Source organism: Leptonotus elevatus, chromosome 6, assembly GCF_054856555.1.
Source record: "Leptonotus elevatus isolate MCC_2025b chromosome 6, RoL_Lele_1.0, whole genome shotgun sequence".
Classification (NCBI taxonomy): Eukaryota; Metazoa; Chordata; class Actinopteri; order Syngnathiformes; family Syngnathidae; genus Leptonotus; species Leptonotus elevatus.
The window spans coordinates 15,918,963-15,943,409 of NC_141244.1; the positions used below are offsets into that span (position 1 = coordinate 15,918,963).

Below are 24,447 nucleotides of genomic sequence, written 5' to 3' on the forward strand. Positions count from 1 at the left end.
CAACCTTGATGCTAATCCAGGTGTCCATTTCCCTCCAAAATAATTTGTAAAATAACAGTACGCTCACACACTTATAAGAAGAATCCTTTAATAAACACTGCTTTTTACATTGTTTTAAATAAAATAGCTCAACAATCTCAATACAAATATATTGGAGGGCAAAACTACAAATCTGACTAGCACTCAAACAGCGTATGCAATTTTAAATGTGATGCTTCATCCCTGCAGGAATCTTGTTAATCACATTCCTGTAGTGAGAGACAAAAAAAGCTGCATAAACAAAGCAAGTATATTTGAAGTCGCATCATTTTATCACCAAAGCTGAGATGGTGGCGGATACCTGAGGATGCTCATTGGCACTCTGGGCCTCCTTCACTTTTCTTTTCAGCTCTTCCACCTCCTCCTTGAATTCTGCCACTCTTCTCTTAGCCTCTGTTTGTGCAAATATTAATATTGTCAAAAGATTGCTTGAATATTTTTTTTTTAATTGGCCTTGCCACTCACCTATATTGTGACAAGTGGGCGGGTGCTCCGTCATATATTGGCGATACATGCGTTCTGACGTGAGCAGCTCTTTTCTTAAGGCGACGTTCTCCTCCAAGGCGGCCCACAGTTGCGTGTTGAGCTCTCCCTGGGTTAGTTGGGACAAATACTCATCTGACTCTCAGTTGTGTGTCGGTTTCCATGGGGTGTTACATTTCTGGAAACTTTCCATGGGAAAGTTCAGCACTGCAGTTAATTCAACTTTTTATTGTAATGATCATGGATGCTTAATACAGTTAATGATGATGTAGGTATAAAATCCACTTGGGACAAGAGTTGAAAATGAGTAATTACTTTAAAGTCTGTTGTGCAGCTCATGACTTGCTTTCTTGTATTGTAGCTAAATTACATTTCATTGTCCCTATGAATCATTTGAATGAAGTAATGTAATACTGCAATGGACAAACTATTAGATAGTAGTCTGGTAATTTAATGAAAACATGCTTGCTTGAATGTAATCTGTGGGTTCAAATGTGGTTTCATTACTCTTAATATGATACAGAGGTACTAGAGCAGGGGTCTGAAACCTGCCACTCTGGAGCCACATGTGGTTCTTTAGTCCCTCTCTGTGGCTCCCTGTGGATCTCTAAAAAAAATTTTTTAATTGTTATTATTATTATTATATTTTCTTTAAACTAATTAAAGATTTGGATAAAAATGTTAAATTAAATGTTCAAAAAATGTCATAGTCCAAATTTTTAAGCTGTCAGAAAAAGAGAGTGGAAAGGTAGATGAAAATGTTTTTTAAATTACCTAAAAAGTTGCCATGAAATGTACAAAAAGGAAGAGGAAAAGCAGAAAATTACCAGAAAATGTCTTTGGAATTGCCAAAAAGTCAAACATTTTTGTTTTTAAAAGGCAGAAAAGAAAGAAGAGAGGCCGGGAATGACCATAATATGTCCATAAAGTTGCCAAAAAATGTCAGAAATTTGACAGAAATGAGAAGTTTGAAAATGTATGAAAAATGAAGTATGAAAAATTACCCCCCAAAAATCAAAAAACGAACAACAAAAAGGTAGTATCTATCTACCACAATGTTTAAATGTTTTGCGGCTCTACAGATTTTTTGTTATTTATTTGACTTAAAATGGCCCTTTTGACAGCAAAGGTTGCTGACCCCTGTACGAGCGGTATGTTCAATCTGCCTGTTCTAATCTAGATTGTATTATATTTCCCCCCCAAAATTCTGTTATTTAATTTCTATACATTCTCATGAAAAGTTTTCAATAATGTAAATTGTCAACATGTTGCAATCCTATCTGTGTGTCATCACCAGATCAGCGGTCAACTTGTTCACGTCAGCTTTGTGTTTTCTTTGTCGTGCGGCTGCAAAAAGACACAACACGCCCACTTCCTCTTTTAAGTTCTTGGCCTCAGCATCCTGACTAGAGATATGGTTTTCCATCAAAGAGAGGATCTGGACAATCAGAGCTGGATCCAGAAAAGAGGGAGAATGCGAAGCTTTTTTTTTTTTATCATCCCCAACTTCCTGCAATTAGAATCGGCAATGCAAACTCACTCAGGAAGTTGGTGTTAAGTTGCAGGGTTCTCTCTCCCACCCAGTGTTTGTCCATAAGGTCAAGCAGCTCACCCAAGGGCTTCCTGTAACTACCCTAGGAGGAGCATTCACATTATCTGATTGCACATGATGGCACCAAGCAGTAACAAAAAATAAAAAACAACAAAATCACAACCGGGACTATCGCTGACTTTGTACCTGGTGCTTGTTCTCTGTTTGTGGTAGCAGGTCGGCATCTTCGGTCAATCATGAAGGATACAAAATAGGGTTGAAGCCAGTATGAGATTGGTGGGCTAGACCTTGAAAATATTACAATGTTTAACACCAACACTTGTACAACTACTACTACTAGGTTTTGGGTCGAAATGTACCTTGAACTTTTGTTACTTATAAGGTGATAGGAGATGATAGCATGTTGAACAAAGTATTTATTTACAAATGGAATGATAAACACTGATTTATTGGCCTTCAATAGATGAAGAGATTATTGTTAATTTATTTAGGTGATCATAATCCATCCAGGTGAAATCTAAATTTCACACCACTGTATATTTTGTGTTGCGCACACACACGTGCCAAAATACAAGGACATGTCAGCATGAAGGGATGCGATCCGGTGACTCTGTGTCTTGCTCAATAGCAGTTGTAGTTAGGAAGCAGAATGCAATCTCACCAGCACCTATCTGCAGTTTTTTTCCTTCTGTTTGCAGTTACAAGTTTGAAAGTGTGATGTTAATGTTGGGCTGACCTAACACCCCAAATAAACAAGTTACTGAATGCATGCTAAAAATAATCACTCATCACGATGAACCCTTGAAAACTGTTTTTAAGTGGCCCTCTGCTGCTACCTAGTGATGGAATCACATAACTAAAATCAACAACAATACAATGGAAGAACATGTACACTGCAATATAAATTTTTCATAGATTCTGTTCAGAATTTCACGTAAAAGATGTAAATATATATATATATTTATATATGTATATATATATTTTTTTCATATATATATTTATTTATATACATTGCTGTTTTATAATGATTCTCACCACTGTCTCACAAATAAGTATAACTGCATGATTTGAAAAACAAAACAAAAAACAAGGACACATTTCACCTGGCTGCTGTTGAGATGCGTAACGGTGGCGGCGGTAATTGGCGGCAGCGTGGTTCAAATCAACATCATCAGTGTCAGCCAGAAGAGAGATCTTCATGCTAAGGCGGTCCAATAATGCCTGTCTGTTATCACGACTCCTGAAAATCAGAAGTGGAGAGAAAAAAACATTATTGATGGAAGTGGTAACAGAGGGACTGTCAGAGATTTGGGGGCCTCATGAGAAAAAAATGTGATAGTGTTTTGGCCAGCAGAGAAGGCCTGGTTGACCAAAATTGCATTTTATTTTACCTTTTTTGTGAATACTCCTTCTTGGCATTCTTGCGCTCATCGTCTTTGACCGGACATCCATCTGAAAACAAAGGAAAGTATAGAAATACTAAAAACTGAGTAAGGATTAGCAGTCTGACATTTTACCTAACTTTTGAGCAGTCTGCCTGAGATTTTACCTAATTTACGTAGGCCGGCCATGGCATGCACCACAAAAGGTCGGTAGTACCGGTCAGTCTGGCTCAGAGGATTGAGTCTCAGATCAAGCTCTCTCAGGACTGGCAACTCAAAGAGGATCTTTACTTCTTCAAGGGAAGGTATGCAGTTGTAGTATAGATTTAGGATCTTTAAATGTTTCAAGTGTTGCAGCCCCTAAGGGGGTATTGAGAAAAAAAAAGTAAAAACAGACAGGATAGGATAGAATTACACACAAATCAGTAACCCAAACACTCAGGCCTACCTCAACAGAGACCAATGAATTATGTGACAGATTCAGAGATTTCAGACGCTCAAAGTGGGCCAGTCCAGTTCCAAGATATCCGATTTTCTGCTTATATGTACCAGGGAGACTCAGTGACCGAACATCACCTGTCCAGAATATATAGTTGGATTTATTTTTTCACAGTAATTCAGTTGATAGCTATACTGACTGATTTACAGTAACTTTTTTTTTATCAAAGCCAGCGAGCATAGCTAATATTTTTTTCCTCATAGACTGACTTTGAAATATACTTTACTCATGAATGTGTACCGTTATGGTAAATAAGGAAGGAATGTTAGTTACCAAGGCGTTGTTGACTTAACCCCAATTTGCTCATTATCCATTCTTCAGTTAAAGCCATCAAAATCAACGGCGCCATTTTTTTTGTTAGTAAAAACACGTAAAGTAATAATTGGAAATTATATTTTCAGTCAAATAAACGGCAGTGTCAATTTCTAATTCAGCTAAAATTGATCTGAGGCTAGTGGGAGCATCTCAAAGTCGAGTTGTAAATGGATTTCAACGGCCGTCTGTCCACAATTTTTGTCAAATCTGACAATATACAAATATTTAAATAATGTTCAGGTGACCCAAAAGATAGCAGCTAAAACATATTAGCCAAATGGCAAATAATACAAAGCAGATATCCGAGTTTGCAAGTTACAGTGAACGCATCAATTCTGCGCCTGCGCACGGCTAGTGTCTGACTGTCACGTGACCAAACAAGCGCGCCACTGTTTAGCAAAGTTCAGCTTTGGTCAACGTTTTGCTTTAACCACATAATATTATCCAATTTTATTTTTGCTATTTCCAAACGCGCGACCCATTTGTTACGTCTTCCGCATTAATGGCGTTGACATCATTAATCAACCTAATTTTGTTTTCCTCGGCTTTTTTCTCCTCATATAAACTCTTTACGGTAGGTAGCCCAATTCAATGAATTAAGCTTTTAAGTATGACCATGTTAATTTTGAATGCCTATGACACGACCCCCCAAAAAAAATTCACTCTTTTCTATTGCTTCTGTAGGACCACAGAGCTCCCTCAGTTGGCTTCTTCCTGGTTGGACTCTCAGCAGGACTTGATGTTTTGCCTTCCTCAAGCGCACTCCTCACCTCGCTTCAGAAAGATGCAGAATGTGCCGGAGAGATTCTGGCTCCAGCCCTGCTTGCCTTCCACTTCCTTTGGCTAAGTGAAGACCGCAACACAGCATGTATTCTCCTGCTTGGCTCCTGCCTGCTGCTGGGACTGTGTGACAGTCTCTCATCAGAGACACTTACTGTCCTGAGTCGCTGCATTGGCCTGGCGTCCTTGTCCTGTTGCCTCATGGTGTGTCTGTTTGTAGGAAACCCCATAGGGGCCCTGACTAGTGTAGCAATCAGCCTACCAGTACTTTTGGCGCCTAGTTTTGAATCACACCCTTTTGCCTCGCTTGTCTCTCAGGCTACTAATGAGGGAACCATGAAGTGGCTTTTGAAGGGTTCCATGTCCATAGGCTGTTGGACTTCACAACTTTCCCTGGACAAGTTTCTGTTGGATGTGACTGACCAATATCACTTAAACATGTAGAACATTGTTTATGCACACATGTATCGTGGCAAAATTGCATATTCTATAATGCGCTCAAAGACTTTCTGGTGTGGTTCTAGTTTGATGGTTTTAAAAGGGATTACATTGTGATTTGATATACACAACAATACAGTGGAACCTCTGGGATCAGATATAATCCTGTCTAGGATTCTGTTCCATTTTTCCCCCATAAGAAATACAAAATTGGCAGCACAGTACTAAGTTGCTAACTGAGTGGTTAGCACATTTGCACTGAATATGGGCGCTAAAGACATGCACTTTGTATACTCATCTGATTTACTTGAATAATGCTCAGGATTAAACCACATCTACTATTAATCTTGTTACATTTATCTCAGTCAAGTGTACTGATTTTTCATTCACTTTATGCCCCTGTGTATATAAAAACCATTCACTCATAATTGCACTGATTTATTCTACCTGATATGTTTCTAAGTTAATTAATAAAATATTGTTCAGCTTCGTTTTGCTGTATTTCCGCAATGAAATACTTAGCTGGGTGTTTGTGAGCTAAAGGAGGTCATCATTTCAACACCGAGCAGTTAAATCATGTCTGTCAAGCCTCCCATCGCAGCTGCACTGATGCCCTGCACTGAGCATGCTCGCTGCAGCTGCAGCCTGTAAATGGGCCAAGAGTACAGAGGAGGAGGAGAAAACAGTCAGCGCTAGGATGCTGTTGCTGGCATGAGAAAAGGAGCTGCATGGGAAAGATGTGTCACGGATGACGTGTGGAAGGGGAATACAAATGACAGGAAAGGAAGGAAAAGACGATACACGTTAAGGTAAATATGGAGCGTGACTGCGTGATGGAATGTGAGCGCTGTTCAAATTTTTACATGGCTAGAAATGTCCTCTGCTGCATGAAATTTTGATTTCAATTCACAGGAACTGTTGCACAGCGTGGAGATGTACGCCTTCTATTCCCTTTTAGTCTACATCTTCTACACTGTATTCAAGAAGGAGGAGGAGGAAGCTTTGGAGGCATCATGTGGAGCATCCACAGACGTACGTCTAGCTACATCCTATCGAGCCTCGGGGGTCCCTTTGTCAAATAATAGCATTTTGCGGGAGCCATGTGCATGAGTCATAGCAAAAACATGACAGTTAATATGTTGTCTCTTTCTTAGATATAAACCGTCATTGTGCACAGCTCTAGGTGTGATGTGTAAATATTGTGATTAGTACCACCTGACCCTCATTTATCTTGCTGTTCTCAGGAGCCAAGACCTGTTTCCATGGAAACAGGGAGAAGAGGGAATGATGGCCCCTCCCCCAGAATGAGAAAGAAGGCCCGTGCTAGGCTTAGTGACTCAAGTAAGTGTTCAAAAATAAATAGTGAAGGATATGAATGCACTGTGATGTTAACTCTCCGTTGAAGGGGAATTCAACCCCCAAATTTTCTTTACAAAAATATCTTCTATACGCTCCCTTTTAGACTAAGCACGGCATTCTGATTAAAAGGATACTTAACTCATTTAATGTGATTTCATCATGATTTTTTATGTCCAATTATTACCTTTAAAACTGCATTTTGCCACTTGCTGTCGACTGAAGATAACATTGTGCATGCTCAGGAAACAGGTAACGACCAATCAGGGCTCAGTTTGCTAATGTCACATGACCAAGCCCAGGAAAAAAAGGTGAGTCTTGATTGGTCGTTACCTGTTTCCTGAGCACGCTTCAGTCGACAAGTGGCAAAATGTATTTTTAAAGGTATTAATTATACATGAAAAATAATGCAGTTATCACATTAATTATAGACAAAATACTATCTTCTTACTGCTAAATGAGGAATTTGAATTAAACAGCAAAGTCCATCTCAAGTGGTGGCCATTTAGCCACTTGACGTTGAATTAAAATAACATAACTGTTGCTTAGGCTCGGGTAACGACTAATCACAGCTCACCTGTTTTCTGAGTTTGGTCATGTGGCGTTCGCAAGCTGAACCGTGATTGGTCGTCACCAGAGATGGGAAGTAACGAAGTACAAATACTTTGTTACTGTACTTGAGTAATTATTTTTCAGTACTTTGTAGTTTCCTGAGTATTTATTTCTAAGACTACTTTTTACTTTTATCTGTAGCATTTCAACATTAGTATCTGTACTTTTTACTTGATACATTTTCAAAACAAGGTAGTTTGTTTGTCGGTTGTTTCCAAATGAATGAAAACGATTAAAATACTTGACCAGAACCTGTATTTAAATTTTTACTTGAGTAATTATTTGAGTAAGTACTTTTACTTTTATTAAATATGTTTTTTTTACACAAGTAATTGTACTTTTACTCAAGTAGAGAATGTCAGTACTTTTTCTATTTCTGGTCGTCACCTTAGCCCTGAGCAACTGTAATGCCATTTTCAGTTGACAGCAAAATGGCTGCCCCCAGAGATGTATAAAAAAAACGGCTGTATTTTGCTGCTTAATTCATATTCCACAAACCTAATATAAATCACAATAGAGTTTACACTAACTGGGCTGTACAATTTGGGTTGACTTTCTCTTTAATGTAATTTGTGGTCATCCAGGCAGTAGCAGTGACAGTGATGACATGTCTCTGAGTGATGAAGACGAGCAAGATGGCACTGACATCCCAGCTTGCACTCCTCTGGCAGCGTTTCTATCCTTTAAGCAGGAGTCTGACAAGAAGAGGAACTCACAGGGACAGCTGGAGACAACAGGAAAGGTAATATCAAGACATAAATAATCTACAAAAGCGGGTGCTACAAATAAACGTGTCCTCAGTTGGGAGACTCCCCCCTGATGGCCGTCATGTCCCACCTGCTGAGCTTCCTGGAGCAATACTCCCACTTCCAGCAGCTGCAGCAGCAGGCCGAGCAATACCGCGTCCAGCTCAAGAGGCACCGGGTGCAGCACCGCCGGCAGATGAAGGCGCTGCGGGCCTCCTACCGCCAGCGTCTCAAGGACAAGAAGAGCATCATTTGTAACCTGGAGGAAGCCGTCAGCCAGCAGCTGAGCCCGCAGAGTGACGGTGAGCGACAGGGTCGAGTACGGGAGGGAGGAGGGGGAGAGTATGGCACATAATTGGACATTTACATGACTATATGGCGGAATCTGTGAGGCATAATGTGCAGTGGAAGATGAGCCGCTGAGGTTCGTTCAAGACTATAAATTGCTCATAGATGTGAATGTGAGTGTAAATATCAACTAGCCAGCCTGGATAGGCTGAAGCTCACCCTTGACCCTAATGAGCACAAATGACATAGACATGGATGGAGTGCAAGATCATAGACATAGTGTAGTGTACATGCTATGATGTGAGTATACATCAGCATGGAACAGATGGCTCTTTGACCCGGGAGCAGAAAGGCAGAACTAATTCTAAGCTGTGTGCTCGTATGCGTATTTATAGCATGTTCACATGTGCATGATTCTGGAAGTGATATCGCCACAGACATTAAAGTGTGTGATGTCCATCTCATGAATATTGACGCTTATCGGTCTCAGGACAAAGATACAACATTCCTGGTTGGGTTAAGTCGCAAGCGGTTTAGTGCTGTTTATGAATAATATCGGAGAATTTCATTCCCTGCAAATGCATTTACAAGTCTGGCACATCATGCAAGGTGGCACGTGGACTCGTGTTGGACTAAAAATAGCTGCAGCGGTTGGTGTTGTTGTGTTGTAAAGCTTTGTTTTGCTTATAATGCAACATGCAAGGCCTTAGGAAATGTGCTTGTGATTTTAGAAAAAAATATATTCTGCATTGGATTGTCTCTTTCTGTTTTATTGAGAATCTATTTCTCATTATGTGCTGCAGCTGGTAATTCACTGCTTTCTGCTTGCACCATGGTGACACAACAAACCAATCATAATACATAAATAACATTACCACGGCCTGCATTGAAGATCAGAGGTGACAGAGCCGGTCTGGTCAATCTTTAAGGTGTGATTATGAAGATTCTGCAGGGGGGCATGCCTCTTCTGATCTTATTACGCTGTATATGGACAAAGTTGTTGCTGCTTAAGTGAGGCTACATGTGATCTTGGCTACACTGGAGAGTCCAAAGACAGCAGCAGCAATAATGTTAGCACCACTGACTCACTACATGGTGCGTGAAAATCTTTAAATCTTTCATGTTCATTAATATTATACATGTACTGTTCACGTATCAAAGCAAACTGGAGAAATTGGTTTCATAGCCTTTCATAGAGGGTGAGGACTGGGGTATGATGGTGTTTATTAATACTCAACTCCATGTATGCAATTAAGTAATTTATTCATGATATATGTACACCCATTTTCTCTACGACTCACGGGTGAACTAGAGACTATGCAAGTTCACTTTGAGTGACAGTCGATTGCAATTACCCAATTTAGTTAAGGACTGATGAAAATTCATCTTTTACAAAGCAGGTCATAGGCAAATTAAAGCATTGCTATTTCTGGTTGACCTAATATGAATACAGATAAGATGTGACTGAATATAATGAGAGCTCATACCACTGCTATTAAAGAGTATAATTGTGTACTTCCAGGCGAGAGCAGTAGTGATCCCGGGGCTCAAGCGGGAGTTCACAGCCTGGTGGAGTCTCTGTACGGCCTGCAGGGCGAACGCAGCAAGCTCAGAGGAGAACTGCGTATGCTGCGTTCACAGCTTGAACAGAAGGATCGAGACCGACACTCACGTATACTGGCCTTTCAGCAGCAGGTAGGTAAAGTATACCTCACATAAAATCTGGGTGTGTCTAAATCTGTTTTTCTTACACAGATTGATGAGCTTAAAAGTGGAATTGAAGAACGTGAGGAGGAGCTGTGCAGACTGAAAACTGCTACTGTAAGTGCTATCAAGTGTGGCCACAGTATATGAAATTGTTATTATACTGCAGCAAACCTGATAGCAACTCAAATGCATGCAGACATTTGTGCTTATAAGTTTCCCCTAGGTGCATGTAAAGTTATGAGCACAACTATACCAATTCACCCATACATTTGTGCTCATAAGTTTACATACGTTTACATACATACCCACAGTATGTAAACTTATGAGCACAACTTGTCATTTTACATGTTTACAAACCCACCGTATGTAAACTTATGAGTTGTGCTCATAAGTTTACATACCGACAATATGTACTTATGAGAACAACTCATAAGTTTACATGCCCACATTATGTAAACTTGGAGCACAATTCCTAAGTTACATACATGTACATACCCACAGTATGTAAACTTATGAGCTCAACTCATAAGTTTACATTATGGGCACAACTTGTAATTTTACATATGTTTAGAAACCCACAGTATGTAAACTTATGAGCACAACTCGTAAGTTTACATTATGAGCACAACTCATAAGTTTACATACGTTTACATATCTACAGTATGTAAACTTATGAGCACAGCTGATAAGTTTACATACATTTACATACCCTTTGGGTATGTAAGCTTATGAGCACAACTCATAAGTTACATACATGTACTTACCCACAGTATGTAAACTTATGAGCTCAACTCGTAAATTTACATTCTGAGCACCACTCATAAGTTTACATACGATTACATACACTTAGGGTGTGTAAACTTATGAGCACAACTGTATACATTTCTCTTAATCCATCTGAAAATTCATATTTACTACAACCTCTCTCACTTCTCTACAGTATGTCATTGTGTCTAATAACAGGCAGAACAAATATATACCATTATGCTTCATTTTCTCAGGGCGCCACTGATTCCGAAAAACGAGCGTTGTGTCTTTCGGCGGAGAACGAGACGCTCAAGCAGAGCCTGACTGTCACCCAAGGCCTCCTGCAGCAGCTGACCACCATCCCCTCACAGTCCAGCACCATGCTCATCAAAGTGAGTTGCGCCGTGGCTCCTGCTTATTTTATTGCCGCATATGTAAGCGCTTCCAAATTGTCCGACTTAGGAAAACGAGAATCTGCGAAGCCGGGTGCAGCAGCTGGAGGCCTCCCTGCAGCAGCGCGCTGAGCGGCTGTCGCAGCTGGAGCAGCAGAGCGAACGGAGCGAGTGGAGGAGGGGGGAGGAGCTGAGAAGGCGAGAGGACAGAGTAAGGGAGCTTCAGCTGGAGTTGGACAGGGAGAGGGGCAAGGAGCCTGTGGTTAAGGTACTAAACTAGTTTTGGGAAATATGTGACACGGATGCAATCTTAGACAGGTGTAGTTCTCTCAACACATTACTGTTTCCCCCAGTATGTCACCCAGACTGTTGAGGTGGAATCCCCGGCCACCATGAAGCAGCTGACCAAAGCCAGACAGAGGAATGAGCTGCTTTCTGAGAAATTGTCCAACCAGAATGAGCGCTGCAAACAGCTGGAGGAGCAAATCCGGAAATCGGATGAATACAGCTGTAATCTGCAGCACAAGGTACAGAGCACATCTTAATTACAGTATTGCCCTACAAAACAATGCTGCGTGGTATTACAAAACAAAATAAATTGTATTTAATCAAATTAAGCGTGAAGCCCAGGAACTGTATTAAAATGAGGGGAGGAGCTTCATTATTGTCTAATAGGAAAAAAGTGCTTTGTAATAGCAATTCACCTGACTACCACAAGTCAAAATGAGTTTGATCAAATGTGACCAAATTTATTTGGTAAATCTCTCTATAAGGTGGACATATCTGTGCCCCTTTTCACAGATTGCAGCTTATGAGCGGGAGATCGGACAACTGAGAGAAGAGCTGTTGAAGGAGATCGGCCATTTGGAGGAGAGGAAGGAAGAGGCAGTGAAGGCCGCTGCAAACTGCTCGGCAGAGCACTTTCAGGACCTGCAGCACCAGTTCTACGGTCAGTTATATCACATGCACAAAGCTTTCATGTCATGTCTATTATGCCTAATCAAAACACCATTTTTCTCGTCAGGTTTACAGAAGCGTCTGACTGCCCTCCCCCCAACTCTGCACTGCATAAAAACAGACTACGCCAGCCTGCGGAGCCAAGTTCGGAACTTCTCAGAGTTTTACGGAGCGGCGATTAAGGAGGCAAAGAAACAGGTAACCAACATCATAGTGTTGTGATTAACTCATTCACTGCCAATGACGCCAAATTTTTAATAATCTTTTGTTGTTGTTTTTAATCGTGAGTTAACGAGTGAAGTCACGCAATTAATTACAATTAATTTTAATCACCTGACGCCCCTAATTTTTTAATAATCTTTTCTTCTTTCTTTCTTTAAAAAAAAGAAAAGAAAAGATTTTTAAAAAGATGATTACAAATGGTGATTAGAATTTGTAATCGTAATTAATTTCACTAGTTACGATTAATCACAAATTTGATATCTGTTCTAAATGTACAATAAAAAAATTCTAGGTTTTCATACTCTTGTTAACAAAAGTGGAAAAAAATGTTAAACTAACAGAAATAGTTCAAATTAATTTTTGACGTTTATAGCCGTCAATGGCAGTGAATGAATTAAAAAGAAAAAGAAAAGATTAAAACTTTGGAGCAAAAGACAATTAAAAATGTTATCGTAATTAATTGCATGACTTTAATAGTTAACTCGCGATTAATCACAAATTTTATATCTGTTCTAAATGTACAATACAAAAATTCTATGTTTTCTTACTAAACTAATATAAATAATTCAAATGAATTTTTGACATCTATAGCCGTCAATGGCAGTGAATGAGTTAAGAGGCGGATTTAGTTGTGTGCGTCACAGAAGCACAAAATAATGCCATCCTTTTCATTTGGCAGGTTTCAGCAGCAATCTCTGAGATGTCAGAGGCCAACAAAGACCTTTTGGAGAAATACAGAAAGGAGGTTGCACTGCGCAGGAGGTTGCATGAGCAGCTGGTGGAACTTAAGGGTAGGCACTAATGCAAAATAAAACCACTTTACTGAGACTTTGGTACAAATATCGTCACTGATAATTCTTATAGTAAACACAGTAGCTGTGCTCTGACCCCTAGGCAACATCCGCGTGCTGTGCCGCGTAAAGCCAGTGCTGAAAGAGGACCAACACGAGGAGGGCCAATCCGTGGTGGTTACCACAGACCCTGACAACGAGTCCTCTTTGAGCGTGTTGAGTAAAGGGAAGGGTCGCACTTTTGAGCTGGACAAGGTCTTCCATCCTCAGGCGGCACAGGAAGAGGTCAAACCAACTAAACAACACAGACATGGAGAAGGAATTGTTTGGAAAGCTGTAATGCAAGTTACATTATGCCGTCTTTCAGGTCTTTCAAGAGATTGAGCCGCTTGTGACCTCGTGCATCGATGGCTACCATGTTTGCATATTTGCATATGGACAGACTGGTTCTGGGAAAACATACACAATGGAGGTAATGATGTTATAGGTTCTATATGAAAGCTTGTTCACTTTTTTTCACTGCATGATTGTAGACGAGGGGTCACTGACCTTTTTGGAACAGATTAATGTGAAAGCTTACCAGTTTGATACACACTTCGGAAAAACTAATTTGATCAAATTACCTTCATATAGGTGAGGACACTGACATATTAATGTTTATTCACAATAATCATTAACAATCGTAGATACCATATTTTTTGGGCTATAGGTCGCTCTGGACTATAAATCCCATTTTGGGGGGAAAATTATAACTGAGACCAATATCAGTAGAGCTCGGACTCTCATCTATAATCCCAGTTCCTGAGTTGTGTTGACGGCAGCGAACGAGTACTGTTTTGGATTCGAAATTTCTATTTCTAACTACAGAAAACTTTAAAAAACAAAAACAAAAAAAAACAATTATTGACTTGACTTAAGTACAATATTCCGTGTCACATTGTGGCCAAAGGTAGAATCCACGTTGCTGTAAATAATCCATCCTTGTTGTGGTGGATGCCGCATGCTAAAGAAGGTGACGGTCACCAAAAGTATTTGTTTGTACTAGGGATAGGCCGATTATCATTCGGGCCGATATTTGGCATTTTGATAAATATCAGCATCTGCCTTTTTATGAATCTGAAGGCCGATAAGGCTGGTATCACTGAGCGGTGAATGCTTGCGAACGTAGCAAAATGTAGGGTTTTCATCAGGATTTGTAAAATGTTCACAGGTTTTACTTGTCGCAAAGACATTTTGAGCATATTCAGACAATTTTTTACTCCTTCGTAGATCTTTTAAAGCCTTTTACGAACCTTGATGAAAACCCCAAATTAGCTACATTCACATGCATTTGTCGCTCAGTGAGATACAGGAAACTTTTCATTTATGGATTTATTTACATTTCCACTACATTAAAAAAATGATGCTGACACTGGGAACTCCCTACACTTTATTTTTTTTAATTATATATATTTTTTTTAAAGAAATGATATTGAAATCTTGGAAACAGTAGAAAACTTAAGGGAACTATGTACTTGCTTCGTTTTTAATTTAGTTTAACAGATGCTGATGAACCAGGAAGCTCCCTGCAAATTTTCTTAGAATTTTTAAACAAAGCTGTCAATTCTTTATACGTTCTGACGCTAATATTTTCTCTTTTACTACAAATGAATATCGGCTTTAAATGCCGGTTATCGGTCTCATTGACTTGACTAATAATCGGTATCGGCCTTGAAAAAAACAAATCGGTCTATCACCAGTTTGTGCCAATGGAAAGACCTTGTGGTCATCTACACCCATCTGCAATATCAACATATTCAATCAAATCAATATTGGCTGTGTTTGTTTTGCTATTTAGGGCAGTGTGGAGAACCCTGGCATCAACCAGAGGGCCCTGAAACATCTCTTTAGCGAAATAGAGGAGCGGAAGGACATGTGGTCTTACACCGTCACTGTCAGTTCTGTGGAGATCTACAACGAGGTGCTAAGGTACAAATCCAGAGCAAAGCACAATGATAGGATTAAGACTGTCGGCTAATTAATATATTTTAAAATTTTAGAGATCTACTGAGTAAGGACGGAGAGAAACTGGACATCAAAATCAACCCGGACGGAACAGGACAGCTGCACGTGCCGGGCCTCAGGGTCATCGAGGTTAAGAGCTTTCAGCATATCAAGAAGGTGACAAATGTTTTTACTGCTACTCTTCGGTATGATAAAGCACCCTGCAGTATAACAATACTCCATTTATTTGTTTTCAGATTTTAGCCATGGCCCGCAGGAACAGGATCACATTTGGCACTCAGATGAACCAGCACAGTTCTCGCTCTCACGCTCTGCTCTGCATCACCGTTCAGGGCACCGACCTCGCCACCGGCTCCAAAACCACCGGTCAGTCGCACAGGCATCAATATTTCAACATCTTTGTGGAAATACGTGCTCTATAATTAATAAGATTCGACATTTCTAAGGTCATTTCAGCATCACTGACATTTTCTTTTTCTTGCCCTAAGGCAAGTTGAACCTTGTTGACCTCGCGGGATCGGAGAGAGTCTGGAAGTCTGGTGCAGAGGGCGAAAGGCTGAAAGAGGCCCAAAATATAAACCGCTCCCTGTTGGCCCTCGGGGACGTCATCCAGGCTCTGAGAGCTCGACAGACGCACATCCCGTTCAGGAACTCTCGCCTTACGTACTTGTTGCAGGACTCGCTAGGTAAAGGCAGCAAGACGGCCATGGTGGTGCAGGTAGGACTGCGACGGATTTGGAATTCACCACTATGGTTTTTGTGGTGGGTAACATGGTGGCCTTAGTGGTTAGCTAGCACATTTGCCTCACAGTCAATAGGTCCTGGCTTTGAATCTCACATCTTAGTGTGGATTTAGCAGGTTCTCTCTGGCTTTCTACCCACATTCCCAAAACATACATGTTAAGTCCGTAATGACTTTTTTTGTCAAAAGGGCCACATTTAGATAAATCTTTTTTTTCTAACCGGTACTTTAATTTATCAAGGCAATCAAGTGTACCAAAATCAGGCAATCAAGCAATTGCATATTGTTTAATATATTACTGTACATAGATTTTTTCTATCTCAAATGTATGCATTATGAAATTACTTTTTCACTGACTAAAAGATGCAGCCATTTTTCTATAAGATTAAAACAAATTCCACTTTTATGTTAACAAGAGTATGAAAACTTTTTTTATTGTACATTTAGAACAGATAAAAATTGTGATTAATCGTGAGCTACCGTAACTATTGAAGTCATGCGATTAATTACGAATACAATTTTTAATCGTCCGACCCCACTAATATAAAACAAATTTATTAGTATATGCTGCGGGCAAAATAAAAAAAAATAAAAAATCACCTATTAAATCACAAGGGTGGGGGTGCAATTATTTTTCAAAATTATTCAGCCCTAATCATAAACCTAATGAGGACAAGCACGATAAAAAAATAAAAAAAGGGATGGATGAATTGTTGGAAAGTCAACAAAAGATTACAAATTCCTTCATACACTCACTTGAAATCTAGCACTTTGACCCTGATTTTTTCCTTCTCTTCCAAAGGTGTCTTCTCTGGAGAGCAACGTAGGCGAAACACTCTGCTCGCTGAAGTTTGCTCAGAGGGTGTGCAAGGTAGAGCTCGGCCCCGCAGCCAGGAAGATCGAATCTGGCGGCGGGCAGTGCGACTGAACCAAGCCACTTCCCGTAGCCCCACAAACACAGTTACATTGTTACCTTACAATAGCAACCAACAGCTATCCTGCTCAAGGGCTAACTAAATCTGTCAAGGTCAGACATTAATGACACAGACAGACAAGTGAGCACCCTTCGCCGGCATCGAGCACATGCAGGAATATTTATACCTTCACTCCGAGTGCCAAAGCAACGTCTGCCTCCACCACGTTTGATTCTATGCTTCCTTGAGCCACTGTTCTCTCACTTTCCTTTAGAAGAAATAGAAAATTCAAGATCTTCTCACCGATCATCAGCATTTAGAGCAGCATCGGCATTTGCTTACCACTCCCACAAACGCGTCATCTTGTGATGTTTTGACGGATTTTTCTAACGTAGCATATCGTCAAACGTGTTACGTAATGACACTTAATTCACATATTTACAGAATTGTAGTTTATGTGTAATCAGATGGGAGTGACTGAATGCTTTGCTTCTCTTTAGAGCCTTATCTTTTTACCCTAAGGCAGTCAAGCGTGTAGGTGGCCTTGTCGTGATTAGTGCAATATGCGCCTAATGAGAAGGTTCGGGCCTATGTGGATAATAAATGCACTTTATGGTTAAAGAAAAGGATGCTGTTATTTCTGAGTAGGCCGCTGAGGTGCTGGCAATAGATATCACTAGTGAATGTCATACCAAAAAAATATATACTAAAATGTTTCTGTTGTCTTTCCCATCAGTTCCAGTACATCACCACTCCTTTGAATCAAAGCTCTTTGATTCACTTGTAGCAAACCATCAATGTAATGCTCCATAGTGGTCACTTAGAGATGGATAGTTTTCCTAATAAATATGTATTTAAGAAGTGTATGGATGCTGAATGACCCAATAAAACAAAGGGATTTGAAAAACATAAGATGTACTTTACTTCTATTTAAAATGTAATCATACAAAAGAAAATCTGAAAGGTTGGAATGGTTGTTTACAAATCAACCACAGATTGCACCATCGGATTGGCATGATACAGAAAAAACACAAGGCAAGACTGGACAAAGTTTCCAGCACACACCTCTGACAAACTATTCCCAGAATTGGACGCCTGCCCTGTGATATCCACATTTCCAGTATGTTTTTTCTTCTTTCATATCTCCAAATCAGTCCGAGTCTTCCTGTTCTGCTTGTACCGCTCCCACCACATCGGCCAGCTCCTCCTCGCTGCCTCGCAAACGATCGCCTGGACACCATACGCAGATACATATTGTTCACGTGTCAGAAGATACTAAACAAAAAGTGGGGTCACAATAATACTATACTAACGAATGAGTTCAGCGATGGCCCTTTGGGTTCTCCTTGACAGCTTCTCCAGTTTCTTTGCCACATCGCGCTTGAGATCCCTAAATTCAAAACCACACTGTCAGTCACAGACAATGATTCAAGTCAAGTCATAAGTGAAAGGTTTTCATACCAGTCTGGTTTTCTTGGGGCCAGATTAGCCAAATCCTGGGAAAAATCACATTTAAAATGGTATTAAAAACCATTTGTGTGAATAAAATAAGGAATGAAGAAAAGAAAACGCACCACTTCTTCAATGATGGGCTCTGGATTGGCTGCCTTTAACTGGTCCATGACTTTATCCTCCACTGGAAATGAAGACAATATCATCATTATTATTATTATTATGAATGTTATGTGATAATATGATGTGGTCATAACTAATGAGACACACTCTTTATTAATTACTTCATTAATCATTCAATCAGAAACTGCTTCTGGATAAACGGACAAAGTTTTGGAAAGTCTTCGTTGAATCCCAATTTGCAGTAATTGTTAAAGTTGGATGTCGCCTATAACGTTGGTCCACTAATGAGATGCCAACAGCAGTAGCACTTCAAAAACTGCCAAAGTCTGAGCATAATTTAGAAAAATGGAAGATTCCACACAAACCTGATGCTGGTTTGGCTTTGGGGACCTGCCTCTCTTTGAGCTCGGCATCCTCTGGAGTGTAATTTCTCAGCTTCAGATCCCTGAGCAGAAATAGAAAGGTTAGAACATCTTCCACTGAATAACAACTTTTGAGTATATTAGCCTGAAGTAAATTTGAGAGTAGACGAGATCATCATTATTTACGTATATATACTTTTGGGGCAACGTGCGGTGAGATTTTCCTAATGTAAAATATATGCCTTGGCTCAATAGAGGTTGGCAAACTTATACTAACTAGAGCAGGGGGGTCAGCAACCCTGACTGTCAAAAGAGCCATTTTAGGCCAAATAAATAGCAAAAAAAATCTGTCTGGAGCCCCGCAAATTTTGAACATTGTGATGAGCGAGTATGGACATATGGTAAAAAATGTTTTTGCCTCCACTTCTTTTTTTGGGACATTTTTGGCTATTTTATGGTAATTTGGGGGATTTCTTCTTTTGTTTTTGGACACTTTACAGTTACTTTTTAAACGTTTTATTTTCTAACTTTTTTAAATACATTTATTGACTTTTTTTTGACAATTTTGTGTACATTATATGATATTTTTTTGTATTTTAAGACATTTTATAGTTAACGTTTTTCTTTTCTGTCTTTTTCTTCATATATATATATATATATATATATATATATATATATATATATATATATATATATATATATAATGAATTTGCTGACCTTTTTTGGGTGATTCCATATTTTATGTCAATTTTTTGCCTTTGGTTTTTGGACATCTTATGGTTAGTGTTTGAACTTTTTTTCTGCCTTTTTAAAAATAAAATATCTGACTTTTTGGCAACTTTGTATCAATGATATGTTAATTTTCTGCTCTTTTTGCACATTTTATGGTCACTTTGTTTTGTTTTTTAAAACATTTTCGTCTACCTTTCTTACAAATTTGGATTCTGACATTTTTTGATTTTCTAAATTATTCATTGTTTTTTTATATATATAAATCGTTAATTCATTCAAAGAATATTTTATCCTAAAAAAAAGTAAAATATATATGTAAAAAAATAAATATTAATTTCTAGTTCCTTTTTTTTTTTTTTTTTTGATATTCTCAGTTAACTAAAGAGCCTCATGTGGCTCCAGAGCCACAGGTTGCAGACCCCTGAACTCAAGCATACAAATTGTAACCTCCATGCTTCCACTAGGGGGTAGTGTGGGCTTTAGGCAAAAGTGACTTTTAAAAACACCATCTGCATCCCTGTATGACCGCCTGTTGATTGACTGGAGGCTGGGGAATAAAGTCGCCCTTTTTCCCCTCCCTGTGAACCCGTCTAGTTAACGCGTCCCACCTGCTCCCGGGCACAGAGAACAACCGGCCGAGGAATGCCGTCCTTGACATTCTAATTACTTTCATCATGTCTCTTCATAGAGGAATTCTTGGCAGACTCAGCTCAACGACCACACAGGGTCCGGGAGCTATGAAGGTAAACTGCCGTCTGGCCATGGGTGGAACAAGAAGAGAGTTCTCTGAGCTTGTGACCAACCTAGCGGGGGCACGTAGCTGACAACCACACCCCCACCCCCATCCACCGCCCTCCGCCCCTTTTGCAGCCAACAGACGCGTGCCTTGTATGGCTATAGGCAGGGATGCTGGTCATGTTCGCCACTCTTACTTTTCTCCTTGCATTTTAAGTCTCAGATGAAGACGCAATTTAGCGAAACCATCTATTTTGCACACATGCATGATGTATTGTCGATTCAATTTAGGAACAACACAAATTTGGAGGGAACATTTGCTTCAAAAGTACTTGTGGGGTTGAAAAGTCACTCCAAAACACAACCTAAAATGTTGTCATTTGTTTGTTTGTTTTTTAACAAAGAAAATAGCATTCTATAAAATTGTACTAAATGAAAACGGTGATGAGTGATAACATAATTAAATAAAATGTGAATAATGTAACAATTTTTGGCATATTTTTTGGACATCGAGCTGCTCTTACTGGCCACCTGAGGCAATATAATGCAGACACAGAAACACACACGAAGTGGAGTGTCACAACATTATTAATTTTCCCCAAGGGATAAGAATATACAGTATGCCCCTGAAAATTATTGTTCAATTAATGTTAAGGGTTTTTTTTCAAAGAAATGTAAAAAATTTAAATTTGGAATATATTTTCTGCCAATATAAAAAGCACAAATCAATTTATCATTAAGTAGGCACACTTTTTTGAGCCTCGAGTTTGACCATCCACAAGTCACAAATTGAGCTTTTTCGGCCCTCTCTGTCAAGGTTGCTCAATTGACATTGTTTGCTTTGCTATAGAAAATATGAACAAAATAAAAGCTGACAAGGAATCCTGGAATGGATTGTGTACAGCCTTCGAAGGCCCACTTGAACAAATGTTGGTACAGAGTCTGACCTTTATAGCAGCTGTTAAACAAAACGGTCACAAGTTTGGAAAATGTTTTAGGAATTAACTTCAATACAAGATAGCTGCAACAAATACCAAGTGTCTAAATATTTATTCCAGTCAAAAAGACACACTGCCCTCCTTAAAACAGTGACAATTCCTTTTGTCATAGTCTCCTTGAAAAATAAAATTTTGTACATTCTGGCATGAAAAAAAAGTAAATAATCATAATGTTGAAATGCAGATGAGCAGCAAGTTTATAAAATTGTTGTTTTAGCCAATTCATCGAGTAATCAACAGATTAATCAATGATTAAAGTCAACGTTAGTTGCAGCCTAACATGCAACATCTTAATCTTCTGTTTTATTGTTGTTTAGATTAAATGTATTTTAATCCCTCCCTAAGGCTGCTTTTTGTTTTTACCGGCATTATATTAATATTACGAGTTTGTGTGCGAGTATTGCTGCTGACTGAGACACTTTAATTTCCCTCACAAAATGAAAAATGACATCAATCTGTCTATTGCTGGAATTTACCTTGTGGTTAATAAAGTAGCTCGCTATCTATACAAAATCTACCCACTGCACTCAGTAGCACAACCATTAACCTTTTAAGTTAGTTTTTTTTCTTTATTTTGCAACAAGCATGTTGTCTGTGTGGCTCTTCAACATTAGTTGGGCAAAGTGATACCTCATTAAATTTTTAACATGTGAAACATTACACACTCAGTCAAAAATGGGTGTTGAGTTGGTGAATTGCATGAAACAATTAAGTGAAGTATGGTTTTTATTTTCTGCCCTGTTAATTGTCATTCGTAAAAGGCCGCAGTATAATTCTGCTGAGAGATTTATTCAGTTGGACCGGGGGAAATACAGTGGCACTCCCTTGGTGCTGTCATTAAATATAAACAATGGAAAGGGCCTTGTAGGACAGGAAAGATGGCTGCTTGTGCATACCAAATGACACCAAGCTGCAGGATATTTGAGCAGCTTATAACACGAGGATGTGATAGTAGCCAGAGTAAACAGAGTTCAATGTGTCACCAATAATTAGTGTCGAGATGAGTTGCAGATAAATGTTGTGGTGTTCCTTCAGACAAGTTTCACTTCAAGAAACAAATAATAGACCTTCAACGGCACAAACAAATTCATATGACAGACTAACTTGTGTCTCGACTCTGGCGTTTCCACTTCCAATGAAGCTTTTTTATGCTCTGGCTCACCATCATCTTGCTCTTGCCCCTGTTGGAACAAAACATTTGAAGTTTGCATTTACAACATGAGCATAACAAAAATGTTAATAATGCAATTTTAAGTATAATGATAACAATATGAAGGCGTGTTAGGGCCTCACTGACAAAAAAGCCCGTGGGCCTAGTCAAAAAAACATCACCAATGATGGGACATGGTGATTTCCTGGGAAATGTTGTAAAACATTTAAAGATTGACCGAAATAAAGTATATATTATGGGCTCACTGCAAGCAGAGCAACCAAAGCTAACGAACCGAACCACATTTGCAGCAACACTTCATCGATCACAATCACCAGACAAGTTGTGACAAAGTAAACAAATAACAAGCCTGCACAAATCCTGGAAAAAGAAAAAACTATAACAAAGGATATCAAATCCCACCCGATGTGCATTTTCCTGAAGACGCTTCCTCTCCTCACGCTACAACAATTCATAGCTCTGACTCACTCTTGAAGGGGAGTACAAAAGGAAAGCAAGGAATGTCAACAGTGCTCCATCAAACTTGGCTTGCCAAGTCAGTTTGCTTCTATATTATACCTCAACAATGGCATTTCGTGTTTACAGTGAACACGCTTCACTACTACAGGAAGACAGTTATTCACAATAAATGTTATTTTAAAGCAATTAAATCACAGACAACAGCATGACTAGAGATGCACCAATACCACTTTTTCAGTTTGAGAATGTACAGCCAATACATATCGGGATAAGGATCAGGCTTTGACGATTCACACTCTATGGGCAATTTAGATTGTTCAGATAACCAAACATGGTTGTCTTTGTTATATGGAAGGAAACCTGAGCATAACACATTTCACACTCACAATCTACATACAAACCAATGTAGAAATTAAAACAGGATGGTCTCTTAGACAAAATGGGACAAGCACACTGAAGTTACTGGGAAGTGCAAGCTGAGGTAAAAATAATAATAATACGGTGCACTTATGTTTTGCTGCCTTAAGGTTAAGTATTAATCTGTTTGAAAATGTCCTCTTAATTTTCACAAATGTTTCCGTAGCCGATACAACGCAGAAGAGATACTAGGCGAGTCGATGACGTCACAATTAGCATAAACGCTAAATCTTAACACAACGACGAAACCAATGCAGAATACGAAATTGCAGCTAATTCACGGCGGGTTTCATGATCATATTTTACAAATATTGTTCTTGTACATTACTCAATGTGACAGAAAAGTCCAGTAATATGTTTATGGCCGGTTAGCAGTCTTTCACCGGCTAGCTACAGGCTAACATTGCTACACATGACTTCACAACAAAATATAGATTATTTCTGAACACTTGTAACTTGCTGTTTGCCCGACTTGTAGCTATACTTACGTGGAGCTGTTTATCTCTCAAAGCTTTCAATCTCTCTTTTCGCTTCAGGGCTTGTTCCTGTAGAGACCCGATATTTTTTTCCATGTTGCTTTAGCCCCCACACGCCGCTCGGTAGTTCTTTAATCCATTACAAAACCTACGTTAGGTTGGTGTAATTAACTGACGAGCAATCGATTGCATTGGTCTGCTCTGGTTGTACTGTACTTTTGTTTTTACTCACTTAAATACTGTCCAAATAACATAATTTACTAGATAGATAGATAGATAGATAGATAGATAGATAGATAGATAGATAGATAGATAGATAGATAGATAGATAGATAGATAGATAGATAGATAGATAGATAGATAGATAGATAGATAGATAGATAGATCCTTCCTTACTCAACTCAATTTTATTTATTTATAAAGTTCTTTAAAACAACCATTCACTGCATACAAAGTGCTGTACATGGAGTACAAATCAGTCATGGAAATAAAGACAGATACAACAAAACACAAAGCGAATTACTTAATAAATATCATATGTATGTAAGCAAATAAG

At 39.1% G+C, this 24,447-nt stretch overlaps 3 protein-coding genes across 3 annotated transcripts; 1 reads left to right on the forward strand and 2 right to left on the reverse strand.

Annotated features, from left to right (window-relative positions):
- Nucleotides 1-51: 51 nt before the first annotated feature.
- cep72 (centrosomal protein 72) lies at nucleotides 52-5,253 on the reverse strand. Its single transcript, XM_086077889.1, has 12 exons — nucleotides 5,206-5,253; nucleotides 5,041-5,113; nucleotides 3,905-4,032; nucleotides 3,624-3,816; nucleotides 3,466-3,526; nucleotides 3,178-3,314; nucleotides 2,261-2,298; nucleotides 2,063-2,156; nucleotides 1,817-1,974; nucleotides 505-631; nucleotides 341-432; nucleotides 52-248 (listed from the first exon to the last, which is right to left on the reverse strand). Exons 1-12 carry the CDS (start codon nucleotides 5,251-5,253, stop codon nucleotides 237-239), a joined length of 1,161 nt encoding a protein of 386 aa, XP_085934015.1. The 3' UTR covers nucleotides 52-236.
- On the forward strand, nucleotides 4,645-18,346 carry LOC147172271 (kinesin-like protein KIFC3). Its single transcript, XM_086078586.1, has 22 exons — nucleotides 4,645-4,844; nucleotides 4,955-5,254; nucleotides 5,369-6,297; nucleotides 6,401-6,520; nucleotides 6,733-6,829; nucleotides 8,041-8,198; nucleotides 8,258-8,504; nucleotides 10,013-10,185; nucleotides 10,246-10,311; nucleotides 11,199-11,336; nucleotides 11,407-11,604; nucleotides 11,690-11,863; nucleotides 12,138-12,285; nucleotides 12,361-12,491; nucleotides 13,195-13,306; nucleotides 13,410-13,591; nucleotides 13,674-13,778; nucleotides 15,144-15,274; nucleotides 15,346-15,466; nucleotides 15,547-15,676; nucleotides 15,799-16,028; nucleotides 16,855-18,346. Exons 4-22 carry the CDS (start codon nucleotides 6,422-6,424, stop codon nucleotides 16,978-16,980), a joined length of 2,766 nt encoding a protein of 921 aa, XP_085934712.1. The 5' UTR covers nucleotides 4,645-4,844; nucleotides 4,955-5,254; nucleotides 5,369-6,297; nucleotides 6,401-6,421; the 3' UTR covers nucleotides 16,981-18,346.
- Nucleotides 17,865-24,025, reverse strand: ccdc12 (coiled-coil domain containing 12). Its single transcript, XM_086078598.1, has 7 exons — nucleotides 23,904-24,025; nucleotides 22,473-22,549; nucleotides 18,907-18,986; nucleotides 18,541-18,602; nucleotides 18,428-18,462; nucleotides 18,280-18,356; nucleotides 17,865-18,196 (listed from the first exon to the last, which is right to left on the reverse strand). Exons 1-7 carry the CDS (start codon nucleotides 23,985-23,987, stop codon nucleotides 18,117-18,119), a joined length of 495 nt encoding a protein of 164 aa, XP_085934724.1. The 5' UTR covers nucleotides 23,988-24,025; the 3' UTR covers nucleotides 17,865-18,116.
- Nucleotides 24,026-24,447: the final 422 nt, after the last annotated feature.